Below are 25164 nucleotides of genomic sequence, written 5' to 3' on the forward strand. Positions count from 1 at the left end.
TTCAGATTTTTTTATTTTTTTTCACATTAACAACAGATAGCTCTGCATTGGAAAAATACTGAAAAGGGGGTGGGGACCGAATCAAAGAAAAAAACAGCATTCATATATTCAAGTTATATTGTAAATAATAATTAAAATAAATTATTCTAAATATAATTTTTTGAAATATAAATACATAACAATTACTCAATAAGATGGGAAATCAAGGTCATAATATATTAGACATTTGTTACTTTTGCCATTATGAATGAGTGGGCAACCTGGTTTTCTTCAGGAAACAGCTGCGGCATGATGTCACGACTTTTCAAACGCATTGACTGTGACGTCAAGTTGCGGTATTGGAATTTGGAACCTCAAATTTCAGGGCGTTGAAATGAAGTGTGACGTAGGCTCCTCTACCCAACTGATCGGTATGATGTGATTTCATACGGTGTTTGTGTCTGTTATTCATTGCACCCGGCCTTTAAATGCGTGGAGCTGCACGGTGCACACCTCAGACAGTCATGTAGCGTGCGGAGGAAGTTCGCAGGCTGCATGTACATCGACGAATTAGCGATATAAACCGGTTTAACTATCCGCGACATACGTAATCGAGTAACATAACAGCCCGCGTTGCGTTATTGCCCAAGCAGAGAGTCGAACATTGTAACTAGCGGTACAAATGGCTTCATTGGAGGGACTGGATTTGCTGTCGTTGGGGGTAATGGGATCTCTACGGTTATATGCAGCCTGTCGGTAGGACACGGGAGCCGGACTGCAGCGGAACCCTCTGCGATCTATCGGCGATTTGATATACAAAGTGCAGAGAGTGCTTCCGTCGTTTGGTTTGGTCTTTGATTCGTCGGACTGCAAATTGGCTTTAATATTGGACAAATGAAGTAATTTGAAGCCTATCATTCAGTCTCCGGGTGCAGTTTTGAGCGTGTGATGATAGGAGACACGATGACGCTTTTGTCTCTTTTGGGTCGCATCATGCGTTATTTTTTACTCAGGCCAGAGACCTTGTTTCTGTTGTGTATAAGCTTGGCCCTTTGGAGTTACTTCTTCCACACGGACGAGGTGAAGACCATCGTCAAGTCCAGCCGGGATGCCGTGAAGATGGTGAAGGGGAAAGTGGCGGAGATGATGATGAACGACCGACTCGGGGGTCTAGGCGTCCTGGACGCGGAGTTCTCCAAAACATGGGAGTTCAGGAACAACAATGTCGCGGTGTACTCGATACAGGGCCGAAGAGACCACATGGAGGACCGCTTTGAAGTCCTAACCGATCTGGTGAACAGGAGCCACCCTTCAGTCTTTGCCATTTTTGACGGCCACGGTGGAGAGGTAAGACATTTGGGTGCTGATGAGGGCAGATGCCGTAGACTCATAATGAAAGAATTAGCCAGCTCAGACTTTTGGGTTCCCTGAACGTTAATTTATGGCTATAAAAAATAAACATCCCAAAAAATTACCTTAACGTTATTGGAACTTCAAAGGAAGAGGTTCACCCTCATGTCCTTTAAAACCTGAATGACTTTCTGTATTCCGTGGAACACAAAATGAGAATGTTTGATGGACATTCTGGCCGTTCTTTTCCATGTAATGAAAATGAATGGGAACTGGGACGGTCAAGCAACAAAAATTGATGTCTTTTTAAGGTGTTTTAAATGGCTGTTTAAGGTACTAGCTGTGTATGAATGTCCATATAGTGGCGTAGCCAAGGGTGGGCCGGGGTGGGCTTGGGTCCACCCAAATTAACCAGAATATTATGGATTATTCTTTATATATATATATATATATTGAAGAATACATTAAAAGAATTTTGATTTCTGAAAGTGTGAATGAGCTGTTTAAATGTGCCAGCTTTCTATAGTTTTCTATAGCTTTCTATCCATTTTTATTGAGGCCAGGACTGGGAAGAGAAATCAGCCCAGGATTTTAAATCGTAACTGGCCTAAAAGTTGAGCGGGGGGGTGTTCCCTGTCCATTTCTGCATATCGTGGCGCCATTTTGTGGTCCGTTCTGCATAATGCGGCGGCTCCTTTTTAGCTTATTGCGGACCAATCGGCCCGTTTCACAGCTGACCCACCGGCCCGCTCGGTTCTCCCGATGGCCAGTCTGCCCCTGATCGGCCTCAAATTGCGTCGGCCCACAGGGAAAATGCCCGGTATGCCAGATGACCAGTCCAGCCCTGAATGAGGCCCACCCAAAAATAATTTCCTGGCTGCTCCCTTGCCATACTAATTGTGCGTTCACGTCATGTCAGAATTACCATAATTATGACTTGTAAAAGGCACAAGGAATTAAATGAAAACTACTTCACCGCTTGATGTCGTGATGTCAACAGTTGAAGGTAGTGAACACGTAATTTACGAGGTCTGAGGACGTGAATAGCTCTGAATCTACGAGTTGCCATCTCGTAAATACAGTAATTCCGACATGACGTAAACGCACAATTATAGGTGAAGCATCATTCAGAATAAATGGTTAGCAGTTACAGATGCCATTTTACATATTAACAATTCTTCACAGTCAGCCATGATTAATCCACAAGTGAAAGTGTCCAATAACAGGAGGGGACCCTCTTCTTGTTGGTATTTGTATAATAAGATTAGTTATATGACTGGAGTCCTCATCTCATGTGAGCGCTCATGATTTTTTATACATGTGTTTTAAAATTACCATTAATTTCTGTAGGAGGAAATCTTTTTTTAATGAGGAAAAAATTACTGAGTAATAGTGGCCAATCGATATATCAGTATGCCAATATTTGCATATTTCGAGATTATTTTATGATGAACTGTTCATGCTCGACTGCAAAATGAATTTTGAGTAAATATTGTGTTAAATAAGTGTTAAATTCAGCAATTTTGTTCACATCTCATTTGCCATTATTAAATTGTATACCAGCATCATATCGGCCACCCTGCTCTCTAGATATCATTATCTCTTCAGCCTTTAATAAGACCATTTTAGTCAACCGTTATTTTTAAGATTTGCATAACCTCCACTAATCTGAATATACCCTCAATGTCGATGTTGGTTACGGGCCTGCTTTCAGCATTGGTTCTTTTATTTGTATTGCTTCTAAATAATTAACATTAACTTAAAATGATGTTTATTTATTGCAATTATGTAAAATCTTGAAACTGATATTTACACCAACTGCCTTTTATAATGGTTTTATGTGAGATTTTAGATTCCCATAATCATTTTTTGTTGCATTCAGTCAATGTCCCCTCCCACCAGAGAAGACATCTGCTCTAACCCATCTTATTTTCCAGACTCGGGCAGATGTTGTGAAGTATAAGGCAGACAAACAATGATTGGCTTGATGTTATGTCCTTAAAGATGCAGTAATGTAAAGTTAAGTAATGAAATGAACTGCTTACAAGATTTAAGGGGATCCTATTGGTGTGATAACCAATAAAAATGCTAAGGGAATATTTGATTTGCAAATCGGATATAATGCTATGACAAATTTCTTACATTTCAAGGATTTTAACCGTTAACCATCTTCCTCAAAACCTAGTTAGCTTTGTCTGACCCTTGAGATTGTACATGGAATGTCTAAAATCTATTTATATTGGTATTTGTTTATACAAATGGCCACAGGCCCCTCTGCAAATCAAGCAGTGCCACCCTCATGCTCTTGGCCCCTGGAAAATGCCTTCTAATAATAACAATGTGCTGATCCAAACATTTGAAGTCTCACTAGTTTGTCATTGTCATAATGATATCTGCTCATTTTTCTTTGATTGTTAGTTGCGAGGCTCTGAATGATTAAAACTACTAAACATTCAATGACAATGATATTCAATGTGTTTATAGTGTTTCTAATTGTAATAATATGAATGTTTTCTTAATGGAATATTCCGGGTTCAACAGAAGTGAAGCTCAGTCGACAGCATTTGAGGCATAATGTTGATTACCACAAGAATAATTTTGACTCGTCCCTCCTTTTTCTTAAAAAATAGCATAAATTGAGGTTAGAGTGAGGCACTAACAATGAAACTGAATGGGGCCAATTTCTGGAGGGTTTATAGGCAGAAATGTGAAGCTAATAATTTTAGAAAAGCACTTGCATTAATTCGTCTGTTAGAACTCGTGTATTATTTGAGCTATAGCCTAAAGTTGTTTAAATTGTCATTTTAGTAATTGGTTTCTTGGGAAAAAATTATCATTCATTCAGGGAAAAAAAAAAATATATATATATATATATATATATATATATATATATATATATATATATATATAATTTTTTATTATTATTTTACAAATCTTTATCCAGTAATCACAAACAATTGGAAAGGTCATGAAAATTAACTGGCCGAAAAGTTTGGGAACCTCGATAAACAGTTGTGATTAAAAATGTCAGATGTAAAAAAAAAAAAAAACAGGGTCTTGAATATAGTGGATCCAAGAGTTTTGTTAAAAATGTCCTGTAAAGAAGACAAAGTCGTTCTGTTCCTTCATCTTGTGCTCCATGTTGTCTGCTACTGATGAGCTCTCGCTAACAATGACTAACACGGTTGGCTTAATCAGCTCTTGTCTTACACTTCCGTTGTGTGCTCTTCTATTCCCTGATGACCTGGTCTCCTCATTATAATAATCTTGAATTAGGCCTAGTAAATTGGGCTTTTGTGTTGAATCAATCATTACATGTCAATATAAAAAAAGGCAGAAAAACATATGCATCCCACCATTAGAGTTGTAATTCCCAATGGTGATTCTCATTACTGTAAAACAGTAATTTTTAATTTTGATACAGTGAAAGTTAATTTTTATTTAAATCTGCATAAATTAAAGGCAGTACAACAAATATTACCATAATGTATAAATACTTCACAGTTTGAATAATGTTTTTGGCATTGGAGTAATTATTATGAATATGATTTTTTGCGTTGTGACCAGTATCTTCATGACTATTAATTTCCCCCCTCAATTCTCATTACTGCAATGAACAATAAAACAAAAGTATTTTACGTTATGCAAAATATTAATTATATGCATTCATAATTATATATAGATATACTGTGAAATGTATGCATACATTTCTTTCTTTTGGTTTGGGGATAAAATGGCTGGACGACCCCCCAAATGCTCAGAGACTGAGATGTTTGAGATCTGTTAAGCCATTGAATCATCAAAACACAGGTGCGCATCGGTAATAAAGAACTCATTGTGTCGATGTGTGACTGGCGTAAAATGGATGGTTGACTGCAGAGTGTGTTTGCGGTAGGAGGGATCTTGATTGGTGAATTACAGTCACTTTAGGTCACCACCACCCTGCTTTCTTTGTTCCTTAGACACAATGATGAACAGACTTTGAATAATGCAGACTGCCACACCTGCAGATGTTTTGCAGAGGATTACTATAATCCTGCTATTTTAGGAGAACTCTTCAGTTTGTGGTTCAATGTTTTAATGGAGAATTTTAGGAATGCTCAGCTAAATATATAGAGATGTTTTTACAGCTAAGCTATATACACATACATACAGAAATAATACTTTGTTCACAATTCAAGGATTCAGTCACTGACTGATCTAACACCAGAGAGGATCCTCTTCATAGCAACTCTGTGCTATTTACAGGTTTAAAAGCAGTGCCTTGTGCAAAGTGACCCTGAGCAACATCTGCTCATTCTGTGAAAGTGTTCTGCATGAGCTGTGCCTCTGGGTAAATAATGCATAGGCTTCATAAGGAGGCTCTGCAGTGTCTTTTCAAACAAGCAGCAACTCTGTTACCCAGGAAGGGGCATAGAAAGCAACTGCAGCATTCTCTTGGCAGACAGGTATTATGTTTGCTTCTCTGGTTTCATTATTGTATTTATAGCACGTCATTGCTGAGTCACTGGCGAGGACTTAAAGGCATAAGATGCACAAGGCTATAGTGTGAGCTGCTGAAAGGAATCCAAACTATCCTGAGTGATGATGAGGAAAGCGAGTTGGGAAATTAAATAATGCCCTTACTCTCAATATGTTTTGGTGATTTGGCAGTCTTTAGAAAGGGCACTTGCTCTCCAGAGACTTTCTATCCCTTTATCTGTATTCTGATGCAAACCCCCATCGGGCAGCAGCTCTTAGGCCTCTTTTAAGTTGAAAACTGAATTGATGAAATAATTTTTTTTTTTACCATTACCAAAATGACTATGTATCTTTAATTGTGAGGGTGAATCTCACCAAAACCTTTCAAGAACATTTCTAGGTTATATTTCACTCCAAAATCAAAAGAAAGAAATTAGAATTTATATTTAGCATTAAGCAATTGAAGCATATTTAGGTTCATTATGATTTTTGTTCCACATTGTGACCATTTTCATGACAATCAGAGGAATATTCTGGGTTCAGCTCAATCAATAGCATTCATAACATAATATTAATTACCACATCAAACATTTTGACTTTCCCTACTTTAAAAAAAACACATCATGATTACAGTGATGCACTTGCAATGGAAGTGAATGGGGCCAATCTGTAAGTGTTAAAATTAGTGGTTAACCGATATGTGTTTTTTTTTTTTTTTGTAATGGTCGATATCCAGTCAGCTGGGTGGGTGATACGATGCCGATATATCACACAATTGAATATAGTAAATAACAAGCATTAAATTGCAAAAAATATTATAATAATATAAACTAAATTTCACAAACTTTAACTCTGTAAAAAAGGGAGGAAATAAACTACACACAGTAGTCCAGCAACCATGGATGGCATGTCCACGTTAGTAATCGGATTTACTCAAAATCTACTGAATCAAACCAATTGTACATACAGTGCATAGTGAAAAAGACATTTACTCATTGCACACGTGAAGTGCTTTTACTTTCAAGTTGTACCAGAGATTATTTAGCAGAGACGGGCCACTTCTATTAAAATGAATGAGAAAAATTAGAACGGCCAACTGCAGTCAATGGATTTAGATAGGAAGTCCCGCCTTACAGGTTAAAGAGCCAATCACCTTTTAGATACAGACATCACCTGTATCTTCCTTTTTAACCCCTTCAAAAGGGCCAGTTGCATTCCAACTGTCACTTCTGGGGCTTCATCGTGCCTCCTCTGGGCTTTCCTGGGGCCAATGGCCTTTGGCCCACCGATTACCCTTGAACCAAAGGCAGAGTTTTGTCAAATGTCAAAGACTGAACTTTTCAGGATATGTATACAGTGTACAACGGTACATGTTTGGGACAAAAAATTCATTAACAAAATGCGTGCACAGTACGAATCTGTTCAAACGCACAATGGCCTGATAGTGGAAAAGAAGCTATTGATCTACTGCTTTGTGAGAGCATGAAAAATCCAAAACACACTGTCATTATATTTTTTCTGAAAGGTTTGTTGAAAGAAAGCTAATGAAAGATTTTACTGGAGAGGGGTCACTGTGGGGCAAAGAATGCTCAGGTGTTTTTGTGTGTCTGTGATCATGTTGGATGGATAAATGGATGTTGGATAAATGGATGTTGGGTAGCGTGCGTGTGTGTAATAATGTTGGACGGAAGTTGGATGCAGTTCAGGGTAGGACAAAGTCCATTTCTGTGGAAAAGAAAGCATGTAATACTCGAGAGATTATGCATGTACGTGTGTGTGTGTGTTCGTTCTTGCGTATGTGCGCATGCACCGGTTCTAGGTCTTTATGTTTGCAAGCACACATGCATGCATATATGCAGTAAGGAACAGTACAGTTTTCTCTTTTTTATCTTCCCCCATTCATTTTCAGTGGCCTGTCATTTTTGACCAGGAGCACCACATGTGACTTTGTGCCATTTTGTACAAAATAAAAGCATTTCAAAACAAACTGCCATGTTAAACAGTAAAGCACTCTAGTCCGATAAATAGTACAGAATGTTTTTATATTTGATTTAATATTGCATAAGATCAGGTCAGTAAGATCTATGATCAAGAAGTTCCAAACAGAAATTAAAAACCTGTCCTAATTGAAAGAAAACTAGTTGACAAAAATATCTAATCCAATTTTTGGTGATAATATCGCAAAATGAGAGATTATAAGGACTTTTTAATAGGCCGGTCATTTTTGACCGGGAACACCAAAAGTGTAACAAAGTGAACAAAAAACTAAAATATTTGTAGATAAATTAGCAATTTGGGGGGGGGATTGTTGATACCCTGTGTGAACAAATTCAGCAAGTTTCAGTTCAATAGGATAACATTATCTAGCATTTTCAGGACAAATACTTGAGAGATATATATATTTTTTTTATTTTGCATTAACCATAATGACCGAATTACATGTAATCTGGATTATGTCATCAAAATGCCAAAATACATGTTTGAAAATGTGATGTAATCAAGTTACTTGATTTTTATGATGATTAGAATTATTGCAAAAAATCCAATAAAGAATCCAAAATTATTCAAGTTAGATTACCTAAAGGTGTCATCTAAAAGATTACATTACTGATTACATCTTATAATTTGTATTCAGTGCTGGATTACATTGCAGAAGTAATCTACAAAACACTGGAAATGACAATGATATTTGTTGCATTAAGGTATAAATTAAGGAGAATTTTGGGTGGGGGTGGGGTGCTTAATAGTCATGAAAATGTACAATCACAATGCAATAAATAAATGTAATGGTCCTAAAAATATACTTGTTTTTTTTGGTGAAATGTTACCTGGACATGTTTACTTGACCTGTGCGCTCTGTCCATTTTTTACCTTTAGCCTTAGTATTCAGAGCAATACCTAAGCGGTAACTAAGGTTGTTTAAATTGCAAACATCTTTACGTGTGCGATTTACAGTGTGCTCGTCTGCATTTCTTTTCTCTTTCCTTCATTTTAAAGCTTTTTCCATTATTAGTGACACTGAATGGTTCAGTTATGCAGCAGCATTACAAATGAACTTGGATTCTCCACAAGGACGAAGGTCTTTAAATGTAATATCAACAAACAGGAACACCATCTCAGATTTCTCATTGTCTTCTCTCAGGCAGCTGCTGATTATGCGAAGGCCCACCTGCCCGAGGCTCTGAAACAGCAGCTGCAGAAAGACAGCCCGCTCTCCTATCCCACGATCCTAGAGCAGCGCATTCTGGCTGTGGACCGGGACATGGTGGAAAAGTTCTCTGCCTCCCATGATGAAGCAGGTGAGCAGGCATGGCTATGTATTGGATATTTCATACATTACATAGCCAACAAGATCTGAACATTTGAACTCAACAACCGTTTGAATTCGTTAAACATTTAATTTAGAATGTGTGGGCATTAAAGAATTAGTTGACTCGAAAATAAAAAGTATGTCATAATATACTCTTCCTCATGTTGTTCCAAACCAGTATGACTTAATTTGATGTACCTGTTAGTAATGGGTTGAGCTGAAATATGTCCACATACTTTTGGCCATGTGTATATGGTGGTATATGTCAGTTTTAGGTTGATCTTACTGTATCTTTCAGCAATGGCTTGAAATGGTAAACTGTTTGCTGAATTACACCCCTTCATTTCCAGGCACAACGTGTTTGCTAGCCTTGTTGTCTGACCGGGAACTGACCGTGGCAAACGTAGGGGACTCTCGCGGTGTTCTCTGTGATAAGGATGGCAATGCTGTGGCACTGTCACATGACCACAAGCCTTACCAACTGAAGGAGCGCAAGAGGATCAAGAGAGCAGGTGAGCTGCCTTCATCATCAAGTTATCAACAACTACAGGCATAAGTGTAAAAATAATATATTATTTTGTCTTTTAATAAGATTTTCTTTATCAATTTTTTCTTAATATACTAAATATAATATCTATTGTTTCATAATAGGTAGAGACTTCTTAATTTATGTTACTGATGATTTTCAGAGAGGTTTTTGAAAATCTTTTTACTGTGGCATTTTATGGCCCATTTTATCGTAGAAAAGGCAAAAAGCATAAAGCATGACCATTTACATAAACACAAAGTATTCTTTTTAGGTTGATAAATATCAACAACTCAGAGATCACATTAACAATAAAATGAAAAAACACAAAAACAAAATATACATTTGCTGTGGAGTATAAATCATTTTCGATAGAATATGCAAATGTGTGCATTTTTGTGCATAAGATGTCTTATTTGTATATTTGTACATCTTTAAAGGATGTTCACAATACCATAAAGTCTTGTTTTATGTATATTTTAATATAATTGTCTTATTAGTGTATTAATAAAATGTTAATTCTCCTGTAGTATCTTCCCTTAAAGGGATAGTTCACCCAAAAATTAACATTTATACCATCATTTACTCACCCTCGTGCCATCCCAGATGTGTATGACTTTTTCTTCAGCAGAACACAAATGAAGATTTTTAGAAGAATATCTTAGTTTTGTAGGTCCATATAATACAAGTGAATGGTAATGAAATCTTTGTAGCTCCAAAAAGCATATTAAGGCAGCACAAAAGTGATCCATAAGCCTATAGTGGTTTAATCCATGTCTCCTGAAGTGATATAATTGATTTTGGATGAGAACCGACCAAAATACAACTCCTTTTTCACTATAAATCTTGACATCAGCAGTCTCTTTTGCGATTTATGTTTTCTAGCTTGATTACACTTCCTAGCACCATCTAGAGCACTGTGAAATAAGTATCTAGAGACTGCAATGGAAAGGCATGCAGTGAAAAAGGAGTTATATTTTGGTCTGTTCTCACCCATAATCGATTGAATCACTTCTGAAGACATGGATTAAACCACTGGAGTTATATGGATTACTTTTACGCTGCCATTTATGTGCTGTTTGAAGCTTCAGTTTTAGTCAACATTCACTTACATTGTATGGACATACAGAGCTGACATATTTATCTAAAAATCTTAATTTGTGTTCAGCAGAAGAGAGAAAGTCATACACATCTGAAATGGCATGAGGGTGAGTAAATTATTCATTTTTGGGTGAACTTAACACTTTAACCATCTTTTGTTTGTTAATGGACCCTTTTCATAGAATGTGATGATGTGTTTCCCACTAATTAAGTAATGTAGATTTAGCAAACTACTTTTTACATTTTTATAGTTTCAATTTGAATTATTTAGTTTAAATATAGAACATTATACCTTATAATACCCTTCCATCTATTAAAACAACAGTGCTGTGATTGGGCTTCTACTATAGTTTTTTTTTTTTAGCTCTTTTGGAAGTTGTGGAGTTTTTCTTTTACTGTTGGAGCAAACGGGAGCATAGAAATGAAATGTGCCATTGTGTCCCATTCAAGTTTCTCCCTGCTATAGGTTACTTCTGCATTCCAAACCTGGACAAAAAAGGTCCATAGACATAACAAAACTCCTAAGTTGTCAGTTGTAAATGTTTGACACATTAGCACTTGCACAAGTCCCTATGATGGCTTTCTGGGAGTACAGATGGCTTCCTATGCTACACATTAAATTATTATAGCACAGGATGTCTCTGATATTTTGCTAAACTTCTTATTCATCAGGTGGTTTCATCAGTTTCAATGGTTCTTGGCGTGTTCAGGGAATTCTTGCCATGTCGCGCTCACTGGGTGACTACCCTCTGAAGAACCTGAACGTGGTCATCCCAGACCCTGACATCTTCACCTTTGACCTGGACAAGCTACAGCCCGAGTTCATGATCTTGGCCTCCGATGGCCTGTGGGATGCATTCAGCAATGAGGAAGCGGTGCGCTTTGTCCGGGAACGCCTGGATGAGCCGCACTTCGGGGCCAAGAGCATTGTGCTGCAGTCCTTTTACCGCGGCTGCCCCGACAACATCACGGTCATGGTGGTGAAATTCAAGAGCAGCTCTGGGAGCAAAACTGGAGAATAATTTGACTCTGAACCCATGAAGAGCCGCAGTTGTTTTTCCATTCTTGTGTATTGCCAGAGGCTAGACAGTTTAATATAAGAGGCACAACATATTCTCACAGTTATAATAAACGTTTAGGCACACATATGCATGTGCAAACACATGCATTCTCCGTTTTTGTTGTGCCAAATCGACACTCTTTAAAATGTTTTGGAAATTACTCTTCATTCAGTTATTCCCAGCATTCCTTACAAAGATCAATATTATTTGTGAATTAAACAGCAATTGGCATAAATGGCCTTTATTGCATTGAAGATGCACTTTTAGTATTTTGTTTTTAATATTATACCTTCATTTCATTTTCTTTGTTGTTTTTGTGATGATAGTGTATATCTTCAGTCTGGACTCATATCAGTTTAGTGGATCTATGCTGCTTTACACTGGTTCTGCTCATCAGTTATACTGTAAGTGAGGGGTAGATTAAGTGATGTTAGGTTAAGAAAGAATGTTACAATTTGATTATAAGTCTGGATCAACTGCATACATTATTGTCAGAAGGAACTCAAGTCATTCCTACCCTTTAAAGTCACTTTGTTTGTTTGTAATATGAATTTAAACATGGTTGGACTGAAGGTGGTGTGTTATGTAATTATGTGTCCATTGTAGGTAGTTGAATTAATACTGGCAAATACAGTTTCATTCACCTTAACTACTAGTTTACTGAACAAAAAATGTAATTGTCAACAGCCCCAAGTCTAATTTCTTGCACTGTGCAAAATGTATGCGGGAGTTTTAAGCGATTAAATAAACTTAATTTGAATCTGAAATTACTTGTCTTTGTTTTCTCTATTGTAACTAACTAATTTGTCTAAAAAAATATAACTATAAAATATATGTATAATGAGCCTCGTGTTTTTTTCAAAATTGCACCAACTGCTCCCTTTTACAGAACTACTGTAGGCTTATTAAGGTGTATAGTTATATTTACAGTATATATATTTATATGTTTACACACAGGTTGTCCGGTTCACCGGTTGTCCTTCCTTGGACCACTTTTGGTAGGTACTAACCATAGCATACCGGGAACACCCCACAAGACCTGCCGTTTTGGAGATGTTCTGACCCAGTCATCTAGCCATTTTTCCTACTTCAAACACGTAAAATTCAAGAACTGACTGTTCACTTGCTGCCTGATATATCCCACCCCTTGACAGGTGCCATTGTATCGAGATAATCAATGTTACTCAATTCACCTGTCTGTGGTTTTAATGTTGTTGCTGATCAGTATATATACTGTATATATGCTTGTGGCAATTCATCTTCCTCTTGATCTCATTCCAGAGGTTTTGTTGGCCATGACAGGGTCTTGATCTGGTGGTCCTCCATCCACACTTTGATTGACCTGGCTGTGTGGCATGGAGCATTGGTTTTTCCACAGGACAATCTTCAGAGTTGAGGAACGTCAGAGCAGAAGGAAGAAAGTTTTCTTCCAGGATAACCTTGTATGTGGCTTGATTCATGTGTCCTTCACAAAGGTGAATCTGCCTGATTCCAGCCTTGCTAAAGCACCCCCAGATCATTACGATACGGGTTTTAAAAAAAAAAAAAAAAAAAAGGAATTAGCTTAAAGGAATAGTTCACCCAAAATTTTTTATTTGCTTATAATTTACTCACCCTCAGGCCATCCAAGATATATCTGAGTTTCTTTCTTCATCAAAACAGAATTTAAGACTTTTAGGATTTCAAGTCAGGCCTTCTCCTTTAAACAATGCAAGTGAATGTACTCCATTTTTTGATGATAAATATGCATTTTCCAAAATGCATATTTAATAATCCACAAGACACCAGTCGACAATTTTAATTATTCTGAATGATTGATTATTTTTAGAAACAAAACAATACTTATATACTTTTTAACAACAAATGTTCACTTCTGTACATCTCTGTGATGCGTACTCATTAGAGGGATGATGTAAGCTCATTGGTAATGTGGTGTGGAGGAGTCCGGAAGCACGTCATTGTTTGCAAGAGGGACTTGCACAGACCAAGCACCATTCACAAACCAAAACAATTTCAAAAGGATATAAAATTAAATCAAAATAATTTCCAAATAATAAAAATGGAGTGGTGGTGGCGTAGTGGGCTAAAGCACAGGGCTGTTGCTCAGAAAGTCACTGGTTCGAACCCCACAGCCACCACCATTGTGTCCTTGAGCAAGGCACTTAACTCCAGGTTGCTCCGGGGGAATTGTCCCTGTAATAATTGCACTAAGTCGCTTTGAATAAAAGCGTCTGCCAAATGCATAAATGTAAATGTTAAAAAAAACATCATTTATTTCGGAGCAATGCTGTTGCGATATCTACTAGTGCTTTTTCTTTAGCAGAAATATATAGGCTAAATGACTGTCAGGATTTCAAGCCACACAAGTTGTAGTTAGTGAAACCAAGTGCGAGAGCATTTACTGAGATTCTCAGGATTTACAGGGTTTTTACAGTGAGATCAATGGTACAGGTGATATCACACAGAAGAGAAGCTTCACAAACTGAAGAAGAGGTAACAGCCGAAACAACAGATTAAACATTAAACAGATATTGACGAAGATCAAGAGAAAATATAGATGGGTAAATAAACACTGCGTGAGAGCAGCACGGACAAAATAGAGTCATTTGTGTGAGACTTGTGAAGTAGCATGAAGGTGAGTTATTTATGCAGGCAGTGATGAGCGATGAATTGGAAACAGCGAACATTTGTAGATAAAAAGTATATAAGTATTGTTTTGTTTCTAAAAAATAATCAGTCGTTTGGGTTCAGAAGAACTTTATTTGTCGAATGGAGATAAATCCTAAATATGCATTATGGACCATCAAAAAAACACATTCACTTGCATTGTTTAGAGGAGGAGGAGGCCTGAAATGAAATCCTAAACATCTTAAATTCTGTTTTGATGAAGTAAGAAACTCAGATACATCTTGGAAAAATCTCAGAAAATTTTCATTTTGTGTAAACTATTCCTTTATGTCCTGTTAGCCACCCATAGCACCACCCATGGACATTAGTGCAGTACATCATTAAATTAAGACATGGCTTGTAGATGTTGATGTTGCAGAAAGGTTCCAAGAATTTAGAGGTAAAGGAAATGTTGAGGTAACATTTGGGAACCATTATGCACAACCAAATATATATATATATATCCTGGCTAACAGAAAAATTAAGAAATTAATAAAATAATCTTTAAGCTCTGTTATGGAGCCATGCATAATTATTTGCGATGATGGGGACATATAAAAATATATAGTTTAGTAGGAATCACCGTAATAAAAAACAAACAAAATAACTATGTGATGTATGCATGTTTGCATGCTCCTTGGATGACATACTGCTCGGTACGTGTATCATTTGCATGGTCCAAGTACCAGTAACTTTACACTGCAGCGCTATATCTGTACTGTACCATATCAAGCTTCAAATGTGACGTGCTGCCGGACACTGAGCGGTCCGACGGCCAAAAGCTATGCAATCCATCGTGACCCCAGGCCAGGTGTAATGCCTCAGAATAGCACCCACATTGTGAAGTGGAGTATTAAAGCCCCTATGACTCTTTCCTGTTGTCACTTGGGTAAGCTTTCTATAAATCTGCTCCTACACAGTCTTACTGAAATTGACAGCCAGTTACAAGGGGGTGTAAACCCAGTAGTTTGAAACATATAAATGTGAATTTGAGCACATTTTTGGCACAAACTCTCTGAGTCTTAAAAGGCACACATTTCTGAGGATTTTTCCAAGTGCAGTTGGGAGCTTGAGAATATGGGTCAGTGCAGTTCAAGGACATCTGAGCAAGTGCATGAGCAATTTAACGAGATCACGTCACTTACAACTATAAAGTTCACTGAGAAACGCTTTCCTGGCATTTCACAAGGCAAAGTGCGAGTGGACTTCTCTCAGAATGAAAATAAAGTGGAGACTCCTTTGGACAGAAGGCGATGCGGCTGCAACGGTCATGACGTGTGCTCGGGACTGGTTTTCGTGGCAGATCCAACCGGTGGGGTATGGATTGATAAAGCTATCGGAAGGCAAAGATAGATCCTATGGATGTGGAGCTGGATTTGGCTCTCTACTGTCTTGATTCTCCCTAAAATCCGTCCTGGAGATATTTGAAGGTGACGGTCACAGTAAATCCAGTGGGAAAGTATCTGGAAGGCTTGGGATGTCAAGGATTCTTGAATGCCTCAAAGAGATCTACATAATTCAAGGCTGGAAATGCTGACAATTATTTCCGAATAGATCTTTTGTCAAAAACCATGTCTTTAATTTTCAGTATATGTTGTCTTCTTTTATTTATAGCCTGTGGTCATGCAGTAAGTCCACATGGTAATGCATGAAGTCAAATATGTTATCAGCTGATATATTTAGTTGGAAAGCAACTGTGAGCCCATTCTTATTTTATTTCACATGTGAGGACATGTACCAGGGCAGCAGGCAGTTTTAACTTTAATTGTGATTGGTTTCTTTGTTCTTTTAAAAAGAACAGTTCTAATGTAAAGTACTGTATGATATTATTGTGTTGAGCGTTGTGGAAAAATACTTTTGATAGCTAGTTTTAATAGCTGAATCCAATGTAACTGGAACTGTTTAAATTAACTGTTAAATGGCATTGTATACCTGAGGATTTTGGAACTTAAGATTTCATTGTTTGTATATTTGACATGAGAGTCCATAAAAGACATTTATGTAAGGTAATGGGTGTATTGGGTAGTTGATTTGTTTCACTCATATAATATTTTATACATTTTTAAACGTGTAGATTATTTAAATAATGTTCTGTAAAGAGAAAATGAAAAAGGACACCATTCCAGGGATTCCTAGCATATTATTTGGGAGGTGTCCTTGTCATACTTTGACCCCTTAATCACACAGCTCTATGTAGATAAGCAAGATGTAATACATCACTGAGTAACAAAGACAACATCTTAGGTAAACTCACATGCGCCAAGAGAAGACAGAGCTTTAGTTTATGTGAACGTTTGACATTTAGAATGGGCCAAACGGGATCCAGACACAAACCCGAAGCACGTATCAACCTCCTGGGGCTCGATGGAGCTGGTAAATCAACGCTTCTTTACAAACTCAAATACAATGAAGACTTCCACACTGTTCCAACAATCGGATTCAACGTGGAAATGATTGAGGCCAAGAGGAACAGGGAGAAAATTGCCTTGACCGTGTGGGATGTCGGTGGCCAGGCTAAGATGCGAGCTCACTGGAAGAGCTTTTACCAAGACACAGCTGGAATTGTGTTCGTTTTAGATTCTTCTGATATGAAGCGGCTGGACGAGGCAAAGGGAGTGCTTGAACAGACCTTAAAGAGTGACCACCTCAAGGGACTGCCGGTGGTCGTTCTTGCCAACAAGCAAGATATTGAAGGAGCTGCAACGGTAATAGAGATCACAGAGAAGTTTAATCTGAGAAAGAGCTGCAGTGACCGAGACTGGTTCATTCAGCCTTGTTCTGCATTGACTGGAGCGGGTCTGGTGGACGGCTTCAGAAGAATAGCACACCTGGTAAAAATAACACCAGAGGACCATAACATCAAAGAGACTGTGAAACACATAAGAGCAACATCTGTGATGTTAGTGAAAAAATAGCCAACACATGGCTACATCTTGTCACATCTATGGATTTCTGTTTACTGTCCTGCTATATATAGTTGGATCATGTGGATTGACTTTGGTGTATTAGTGATAGCAGAACCATGCAACAGGCCAGTGTTAACTTGATATTTATAAATATAACCACAATTGTATGTGCTTGTGTACAGTTTCTGTGGTATGCCTTTACAAAAACAAAAAGGACCCAGACAGTGCCATGATCCAAATTTGTTGTATTTTTTAACATGGAAACTTAAAAAACAAGCTATAGAAGGTTATGTATATCCTACTAGTTCTCATTGAATTCAGTATATTCATGTAAACAAGAACCATGCAAGGAGCTAAAGTTACCTGGAGTCATAATTCATGAATATAAAAATCACAATATAATTTGCACCAATAGAAAGTCATGTACACTATCCAACTAATATATGTGAATTGTGTGAAGTTGACAATGTGTCCATGGATTTCAACATGAAGATATTAGATCAAAGTTTTATATGGGACAGTATAGGCCCTGGAACTGACAGTTAATTCTCAAACACCTTAATTTAATCTGGTTCCAGCAGTGTGATAAACACTTTAGATTGTTTCAAAATCACTCCAGTAACACATACTATGGAAAATATGGTGTTAAGAAATTGAAAATCAAAAGTTCCAAAGTTCAACTGGTTAGTGTGGACATGGCCTTAGAAGTGCATATGAGCCATGAGGATTTGTCAAAACCTAAAATGACCATTTAAACAGCTTCACAGCTCCAATAACACATGAGTTACAAGAATTAATGGAAGTGTTGCCACCCTACTTACTTTTAAGTGACTCACTGTAACCTCAGAAAACGGAGGAAAGTCAAAGTAAATGTGGCATCAATGTTACGCCACAAATGCAGTCCACTGAGATTAAATTTAACCCAGATTACTACAAGTTGGTTATATTCGTGAATTAAAACGTTAGGCAAGGTACAGTACGGACAATAGAAAGACATGTTACAAAACAATTTTTGAAGGAAAATTTTATTGTTTTAAATGGGAGTGGGACACTTTATTGAAACCCACTCCCCTCTTCAAAATCTAGACCATCAGAAGCGTCAAGGAAGAAGCCCTCATCTAATGGACTGAAGCTTTGGGTCTCTTCAGTGGTTTCAAACTCATCCGACACAGGAGTGATTTCTGTTAAATTGAAGAGCTCAGGCTCCGCAGTAAAGGATGCTGTGGAGACCTTAGCTGGGCGGAGCAGAGATCCGGTTGGTATAGTGGTCATTTTTTGCTGCTTTGGAAGAAAGACCAGAGGACCCAAGGTGGCAATCTTTTGCCAGTCTAAAACAAAAAAAGGTAACATTTACATTTCTAACAAAGCAGCATTTAAATTAAATTATTGAAATTGTGCCAACCTTTCTTAGAGTCAGTTCCTCTCTTTGATAGACCGGGGAAAGCAGGTTGCCTAGCCTGAATAAGAGCTTTAATGGGTTGTAATGATTGACCAGGCCTCACATTAAAGAAGTCTGCACGCCCCACATTTGAGGTTGGATTCCTGATGGGAGCGGCCAGTGTTATACGTGAAGACTGGATTGGTTCAGGCTTCACTATGCCTTGTTTGGATGGCTCACAGCTGTCACACACCTGATGATCTCCATCCACAGACTGCCACCTATAGGGTACAGAGATCTTATACAAGGAACCAGTGAGGAATACATCTAAGAATTTCTTCAATTACCTATTATCAATAAAAGAACAAGCTCTATTCTGAGAATTCACAGAATAAGCAGCAGGGATGGCCTTTAGGTAACATGTGATGTACACCTGCAGAACAAGCAAAAGAACCACAAAACATTGCAGAACAAGAACAAAATAAATAGACAAAATGTTAGACACCTAAAAGTTCTGCTCACCAAGTTGCCCGCCACCCGGTGAAACTTAAATGCATCCAATAGCATTTGTAACCTGTTCCCTTGGATCCTCTGCAAGAACTTGGAATGAGAGGACGATTGCATACTGTCTGAAAGACATCTGAAAATGGACCACATGATTAGAGTTCCCTTTCAAAGGCTTGTAAGGGTGAAATTAAGTGTACCCACTAGTAGAGTGGGCAACAAAACCACCCAATAAAAAAAAATCATACTCCAATAACACATCACTACTTGATTCTCACTAAAAGTCCCTTTTATTTCAATCTGATATGGAATATGCAGTACTCAAGCAAGGTCTAACAAACTGAATTGAAACTCACCCATGATAGTCTATGAAGGAATATTGGAGATCACTACCATCCACATTAGGAGTTGGAGTAGCCACACACTGGTCGGCAAATAAAAGTAGGGGCAAGTGATTGGCCAAGGTCACGGATGCTTGAAGGTGTATCGCACCCCCAAGAAAGTAGACATTTGAGCCCCTCTCATACTGCCAGTCATCTTAAGACAAAATTAACCATTTACAGAACACTTAATGATTAGCACATTTAAACAAAAGGATAAAGAGGAAGACCATTTGTAATGCTGGGACCTCAACTATTAGGAATCAACTTCTGATGTGGCTCTTTTGATTTGCGATCATTTTAATGAATGTTCATGAAAAAGAACTAGTGTCATCAGAATTCGCAATTGCTCCGGTTTCAAAATCATTCATTGGTTTATATTAAAGATTACCCTTAGTAGCAGGGTAGGTTGTAACAACTGCACTTATTGTACTTGACATTAGCTTTGCATCTGAAGACTAAATTGTACATTTCTAAACTACCATAATTTGTAGCAACAAATTTGGAAATATCAGAGGCACAGAAGGCAGAAGAAAAAAAAAAAAATGCAGTGTCCCAGAGATTGAAATGAATTACAACCGTAGTAGGGCTATAGGGAACATTTTCACCCCCGACCACATCCTAGTACCGGTCCTGGTTACAACACTCCCAGACACCCCTGCTACTTCGGTCATGCGGATTATGCGTAAATAAAGAAAACTCCAGTACTGTACCACTCATCAGTCGGAGTTGAAATTCCAGAACATCTTCAGCTGTTACAGAGGAAGAAAATGGAATCCAAGTTGGCGCCACTGCTGCACTGTCAGCATTATACCACCTTAAAGAGGATTTCAACACAAAGAAGTTACAGGCTGACCTAACAATCCATTAGAAAAACTGAGGTTGGTCACTTACCTCCGGTATTGGCACTGAACAGGTATGGCTGCACCGTCGCTGTGAAGTACACCATCAGGAGATGGGAAAGGGGTGTACATCAGGACATTTGAATAGACCAGGGAGTCATCGGTTATCTGTAATAAGAAAAACTGTATACTAGACATTTCCCCAAGTATTATTGTTACAGCTCTGAAAAGAAAAACATCTTAAACCAGCTTTGTGATCTCAGCTGGCCACCAGTCTGGTTTCCTCTAATAATGCTGGTCTGGTTTAATGGTTTTAGAGGGGTTTTGGCCACTGGTCAAATGGTAAGGCGGAGAGACCAGCTAAGAGCAACTTAAGTTTATTAAAGTTAAAATGCCATCTTACAGATAGTTTGGTTCCACAATCCTTGAAATAAGCAAATATGGTAAACTGTGACTCTCCAGACTGCAGAGCGTGACACGACGCTCCAGACACTTTGCTGAGCATCGAGGCTGAACCCAGCCACAGCTCATTCGCGTACACGGGAAGGCCAGTCGCAAACAGTTCCGCCATTATCACGATCTCCATTGCTTCTTCATGACAGCTCACGGCTATCGTTTTCTGCCGGCGCGTAGGAACGGGCTCGTTTATTATAACTGGACTCTGCTTAATCATGGCCTGAAACTGACTTGTCAATAATTGTTGGTTTGCAAAAGACTGGCTTTGCTGGAATGCGCGAGGGTGACATTCAATGAGCAAGAATATCGTAAGAAAGGCAGCACACCACGTTACGCTTCTGTTGAGCCACATATCTCCTGAGACGTTAATGGTACAGGTACAGAATCACCCAATGACCTGTGGAAAAATAACAAATACCTATAAATACCCCGGGCTTGCATGCGTTTGAAACGGTCTGAATGAAAAATAACCACCTAATCACAAGGTCCAAAACACCGACACCTGTCGTTGATTAGTTCTGGCCTTATTGGGTTGGATGGAAATAATGAAACGCAATTGTATGCACCTGCGTTAAGATCACACTGGCATCGGCTATGCGTTATAACATGTGTACCCAGCTGAACATAAAATATTACAAATAAATATTATATTATTTATAATGTATTATAAATAGACACCATTAAACAGTATTATTTAAACAATATATATTTTTTAAATATGTTTTAATATGTATAGCCTACCTATAATTATACAGTATGTATATCTACATAAACAATAAACGTTACAAAAAGGCTGTAAAAAACAAAACAAACCTGTCATTCAAATGTAATTTGTTAATTTTATTCTAGACACCCAATCAATCATTTGGGAATCACGGTTTTAATATATATAATATATTAAATATATATAGGCCTACACACACACACAAATGAAAAAATAATGAAAAATGAATTATATATATATAATTTATTTATTATTATTTTTTTTTCATTTGTATTGGTTAAAAGCAATATGGGGGCGGGCTGTGTGTTGCAAACATTGAGGGTGGGCTTTAGACTGCCCAACCAATCACAAAACAGCACCAGAAATGCGTAAAGTTTTCCTATTTTTGTCATTGGCCGAAAGCAACAACACACTCAAGAAGCGGCCATGGCAAACCAGAGAGTCCGAGACGTTATGCGAGCGAGAACTGTAATAAGAGATATTTTGTGTGTCATTTATAAGTTTTGAATGCCCATAAATAAGCCTGGTGCTGTCTCAGTGTGCAGTGACATGTGGCTGCTGTTAATGTATCACAGGCTCCCTCTTGTCAAATATCTCCCCCCACCTCCGTGAAGTTGGCACCCCAAATAATCACTAAAAGTATTCCATTCGTCTGTGCTGATTTGTGTCGCAAAAATGAACGTTTGAGATATTGCATTGTTTTTAAGCGGTGTGACGTCACTCTCCACACCATCTCGCTCAAATCGATCCAAACCGGTGGCATTAGTTTGTGCTCGATGTGTGCTGTTGAAATAAACATTCTAACTAATTCCCTTACACAGAAATAACAAAATTATATCCCGGATCTGTTATGTCAGTCATGCATTGACCACATCTCGTCCAATGCACTCATTTTCTGACTTTTTGCTTGCTCGGTGCAGGTTTCTTACAGTTGCTGTCATTGTTTTTTTTTATTGACAGATTGATCATTGGCAGCAACTTCAAGCTTCAAATCACACATGTCCTGTATTTGTGAGTGCGGTAAAGCTAGTTTTATATTTGACATTCGTGACAATAGCCTACCCATTAAACTCTCCGTACCTATAATATTTTCAAGCCAAACCAACCTGCACGCATGGATAGGTTTTCTATTGGGATGTTTATTTGATCTTGGTCATGTTACAGGTAAATAGGCTTTTAATTTGAGTACACATGAAAACTTTGTTACATTTTATCCATGTAAACCTTTAAAATATGGAAATTGTTCATCAATGTATGCACAAATTAGAATTTTAAGTACTTTTTGAAAAATATATATTTTATTTTACCACAATTTTTCAACGCAAATGAACATGCCCTCTTGCCTTTTCCAGATAAATGGCCCGTGAAAAAAAAAAAAAGTAATTTTACAAGCAAAGACTAAAATGAAGGGTCACTGCCTATGAAATATACTATATGAGCAAAATATAAATTTAAGAAAGTAGTCTTTGAAAGACACTAAGCAATATTAATGTTAATGGGCAATGGTAATACGAAAATAAAAGCAGTTCAGACATTTATTAATATTATTCAGGCAGTGAGTTGCAACACACACACACACATCTCAAAAATCATTACTTTGTGCTTATATTACTCCATTTATTCACAGAAAATCTTCACAGTGAGAAATGTAAAACTATTAAAAACACTAACAGACACGTGTAGAAATCAACTGGTTTATTTTGGGTTATAAAAAGCCTAAGGCAGAGAAGATAGAAAAAGACTACACTGTTAAAAAGGCACAATAAATTACTAATTTCCCTCTGCTGTTCCAGATAAAAATACAAAAGCCTTTCCTCCACATAACTGGAGCTTGTTTATCACTTGTTAAGGCATAAATTTAAGAACAATAGGCTTGTCGAAGGGAGAGTCAATTACAAGTTAGAATATATAAAAAACTAAGTTTCTTCTCTAAAAAAATGAAAATGGACAGGAAAATGCACCATAACTGAAATAAAGGCAAGAAAGGTGAATCCTTCCAGTTCTCGAGTCTGTTTATGGCATGAGGTACTGACTGGCAAGTGAACAGCTTTGTGCCGTTTCTATCACACATCATGGCAGTGGTTTTCATCTTTTCCCCAGTACAGAGGTCACAGAAACAGGAAAAAGCCTGAGAAGACAATTCAAATATTAGTTTCAATTTTATACTGTTTATTTTCTAGTCTAACCAAGTCTAACAAAAAAGAATACTCACCTATGGCAACAACAAAAAAAGCCATCATGGACCCTCACAAAAAGGAGCAAACCTTCTGTGTCCTAAAGGGGTTGGTGCTTGAAGACACCCCGGTGAGAAGAGGATCTTGGAAGGCGTTTTGAATGCAAAACTGCTGGAGCTCCGCAGCCGCCTGAGAAACCTTGAATTGTCCAAAATATCACAATATTTTAGTTTAGGAATTGGACAAACAAGGAGGTTTGGCAATGTTTCCATGCACGATTAACTTCCAAACTGAACAATGCTAAATACGACCACATAATACAACTGCAAGACTGCACAAATATATGAAATCTGGACAATGTGCAATAAAAGTAATGCGCCAAATTCTGATTACATCTTCACATTTCAATTAAGTTGAGCTAGTCTACATAAACTACCCAGCCTAGCTAGCTAGACCTGGCTTATATCAATAATTAGTAGCGTTACTGAACCTTTTTTACATTCAGTTAGCTATGTGGATATGAATGCTACTTAAATGTAACTGAGGAAAGCTAACGGGCTACAGGTCCACGCCCAAGATTATCCCGGCGGCAAACTCGCTAGATTCAGTCGAAATCTCAAAAACAAAAACGAACCTTTACTCTGTTAATGTTTGCTTCAAAGCGTAACTGCTGAACGACTTTCTTCATCGCAACAATATTTGATGTGCCCGACATTATGACAGCAATTTCAGAACGATGTGCAACAGCGAAAACAAAAGCTGTACTCTAGCAAGTTTCCGGTTTGGTTCAATCCGGAAGAACACGAGTGAAATGTTTCCGCCGAACCCTACTATGGCGACAGTCATTCTTCTTCTTCTTCTTCTTTTATTTTAATGTCGGACTGGTATCAAGAGCACATGCCGTCATCTACTGTTCAGTTTAATAAATCGCATTCTAGCTTTTCTATGTTTTGCAATGTTTTCTATCCTCTTGTACTCAATCAATTGACTGGGTGCTTTTCCACAATATGGTAAGTTTCTTCATATAAGAGCAATTTGGACTATTTGCAAAAAAAAAAGAAAAAAAAAAAAATATATATATATATATATATATATATATATATTTTTCTTTTTTTTTTTGCAAATAGTCCAAATTCAGAACGATGTGTATGTATATACATGTATATGTATATTCAGAACGACAGTGTATGTATATATATATATATATATATATATATATATATATATATATATATATATATATATATATATATATACACTGGTGGCCAAAAGTTTGGAATAACGCTCAACACCAGTTTCATGTACAGAGACGACTCAGGGGTGCAGGACTTATGGGAAGAATTGC

The 25164-nt window shown here is 37.6% G+C and overlaps 4 protein-coding genes across 4 annotated transcripts; 2 read left to right on the plus strand and 2 right to left on the minus strand.

The window, feature by feature from the left end:
* Window positions 1-339: 339 nt before the first annotated feature.
* On the plus strand, window positions 340-12548 carry LOC127645357 (protein phosphatase 1L-like). Its single transcript, XM_052128945.1, has 4 exons — window positions 340-1326; window positions 8933-9089; window positions 9451-9612; window positions 11400-12548. The coding sequence occupies exons 1-4, from the start codon at window positions 928-930 to the stop codon at window positions 11747-11749; spliced, it is 1068 nt and encodes a 355-aa protein (XP_051984905.1). The 5' UTR covers window positions 340-927; the 3' UTR covers window positions 11750-12548.
* Window positions 12549-15354: 2806 nt separating this feature from the next.
* LOC127645426 (ADP-ribosylation factor-like protein 14) lies at window positions 15355-17724 on the plus strand. Its single transcript, XM_052129041.1, has one exon. The coding sequence runs from the start codon at window positions 16762-16764 to the stop codon at window positions 17368-17370; it is 609 nt and encodes a 202-aa protein (XP_051985001.1). The 5' UTR covers window positions 15355-16761; the 3' UTR covers window positions 17371-17724.
* Window positions 17725-18385: 661 nt separating this feature from the next.
* On the minus strand, window positions 18386-21138 carry zp3b (zona pellucida glycoprotein 3b). Its single transcript, XM_052129382.1, has 8 exons — window positions 20869-21138; window positions 20518-20633; window positions 20337-20440; window positions 19600-19780; window positions 19262-19379; window positions 19087-19172; window positions 18764-19020; window positions 18386-18689 (listed from the first exon to the last, which is right to left on the minus strand). Exons 1-8 carry the CDS (start codon window positions 21136-21138, stop codon window positions 18415-18417), a joined length of 1407 nt encoding a protein of 468 aa, XP_051985342.1. The 3' UTR covers window positions 18386-18414.
* A 1632-nt stretch (window positions 21139-22770) lies between these two features.
* On the minus strand, window positions 22771-24600 carry LOC127645322 (guanine nucleotide-binding protein G(I)/G(S)/G(O) subunit gamma-5-like). The gene is made up of 3 exons (XM_052128902.1): window positions 24454-24600; window positions 23858-24017; window positions 22771-23773 (listed from the first exon to the last, which is right to left on the minus strand). Exons 1-2 carry the CDS (start codon window positions 24532-24534, stop codon window positions 23892-23894), a joined length of 207 nt encoding a protein of 68 aa, XP_051984862.1. The 5' UTR covers window positions 24535-24600; the 3' UTR covers window positions 22771-23773; window positions 23858-23891.
* Window positions 24601-25164: the final 564 nt, after the last annotated feature.

Source organism: Xyrauchen texanus, chromosome 6, assembly GCF_025860055.1.
Source record: "Xyrauchen texanus isolate HMW12.3.18 chromosome 6, RBS_HiC_50CHRs, whole genome shotgun sequence".
Taxonomy (NCBI): Eukaryota; Metazoa; Chordata; class Actinopteri; order Cypriniformes; family Catostomidae; genus Xyrauchen; species Xyrauchen texanus.

Bases quoted from the DNA above. Each gene is read 5' to 3' on its own strand.
- zp3b (XM_052129382.1), bottom strand. From the start codon at position 21,138: ATGATTAAGCAGAGTCCAGTTATAATAAACGAGCCCGTTCCTACGCGC. The intron at 20,634-20,868 runs GTAAGATGGCAT...TTCTTATTACAG, and splicing joins ATTGTGGAACCAAACTATCT to ATAACCGATGACTCCCTGGT. The intron at 18,690-18,763 runs GTTGGCACAATT...TTTTTGTTTTAG, and splicing joins AGGAACTGACTCTAAGAAAG to ACTGGCAAAAGATTGCCACC.
- LOC127645426 (XM_052129041.1), top strand. From the start codon at position 16,762: ATGGGCCAAACGGGATCCAGACACAAACCCGAAGCACGTATCAACCTC.
- LOC127645322 (XM_052128902.1), bottom strand. From the start codon at position 24,534: ATGTCGGGCACATCAAATATTGTTGCGATGAAGAAAGTCGTTCAGCAG. The intron at 24,018-24,453 runs GTTCGTTTTTGT...GGACAATTCAAG, and splicing joins CAAACATTAACAGAGTAAAG to GTTTCTCAGGCGGCTGCGGA.
- LOC127645357 (XM_052128945.1), top strand. From the start codon at position 928: ATGATAGGAGACACGATGACGCTTTTGTCTCTTTTGGGTCGCATCATG. The intron at 9,090-9,450 runs GTGAGCAGGCAT...CTTCATTTCCAG, and splicing joins TGCCTCCCATGATGAAGCAG to GCACAACGTGTTTGCTAGCC. The intron at 9,613-11,399 runs GTGAGCTGCCTT...CTTATTCATCAG, and splicing joins CAAGAGGATCAAGAGAGCAG to GTGGTTTCATCAGTTTCAAT.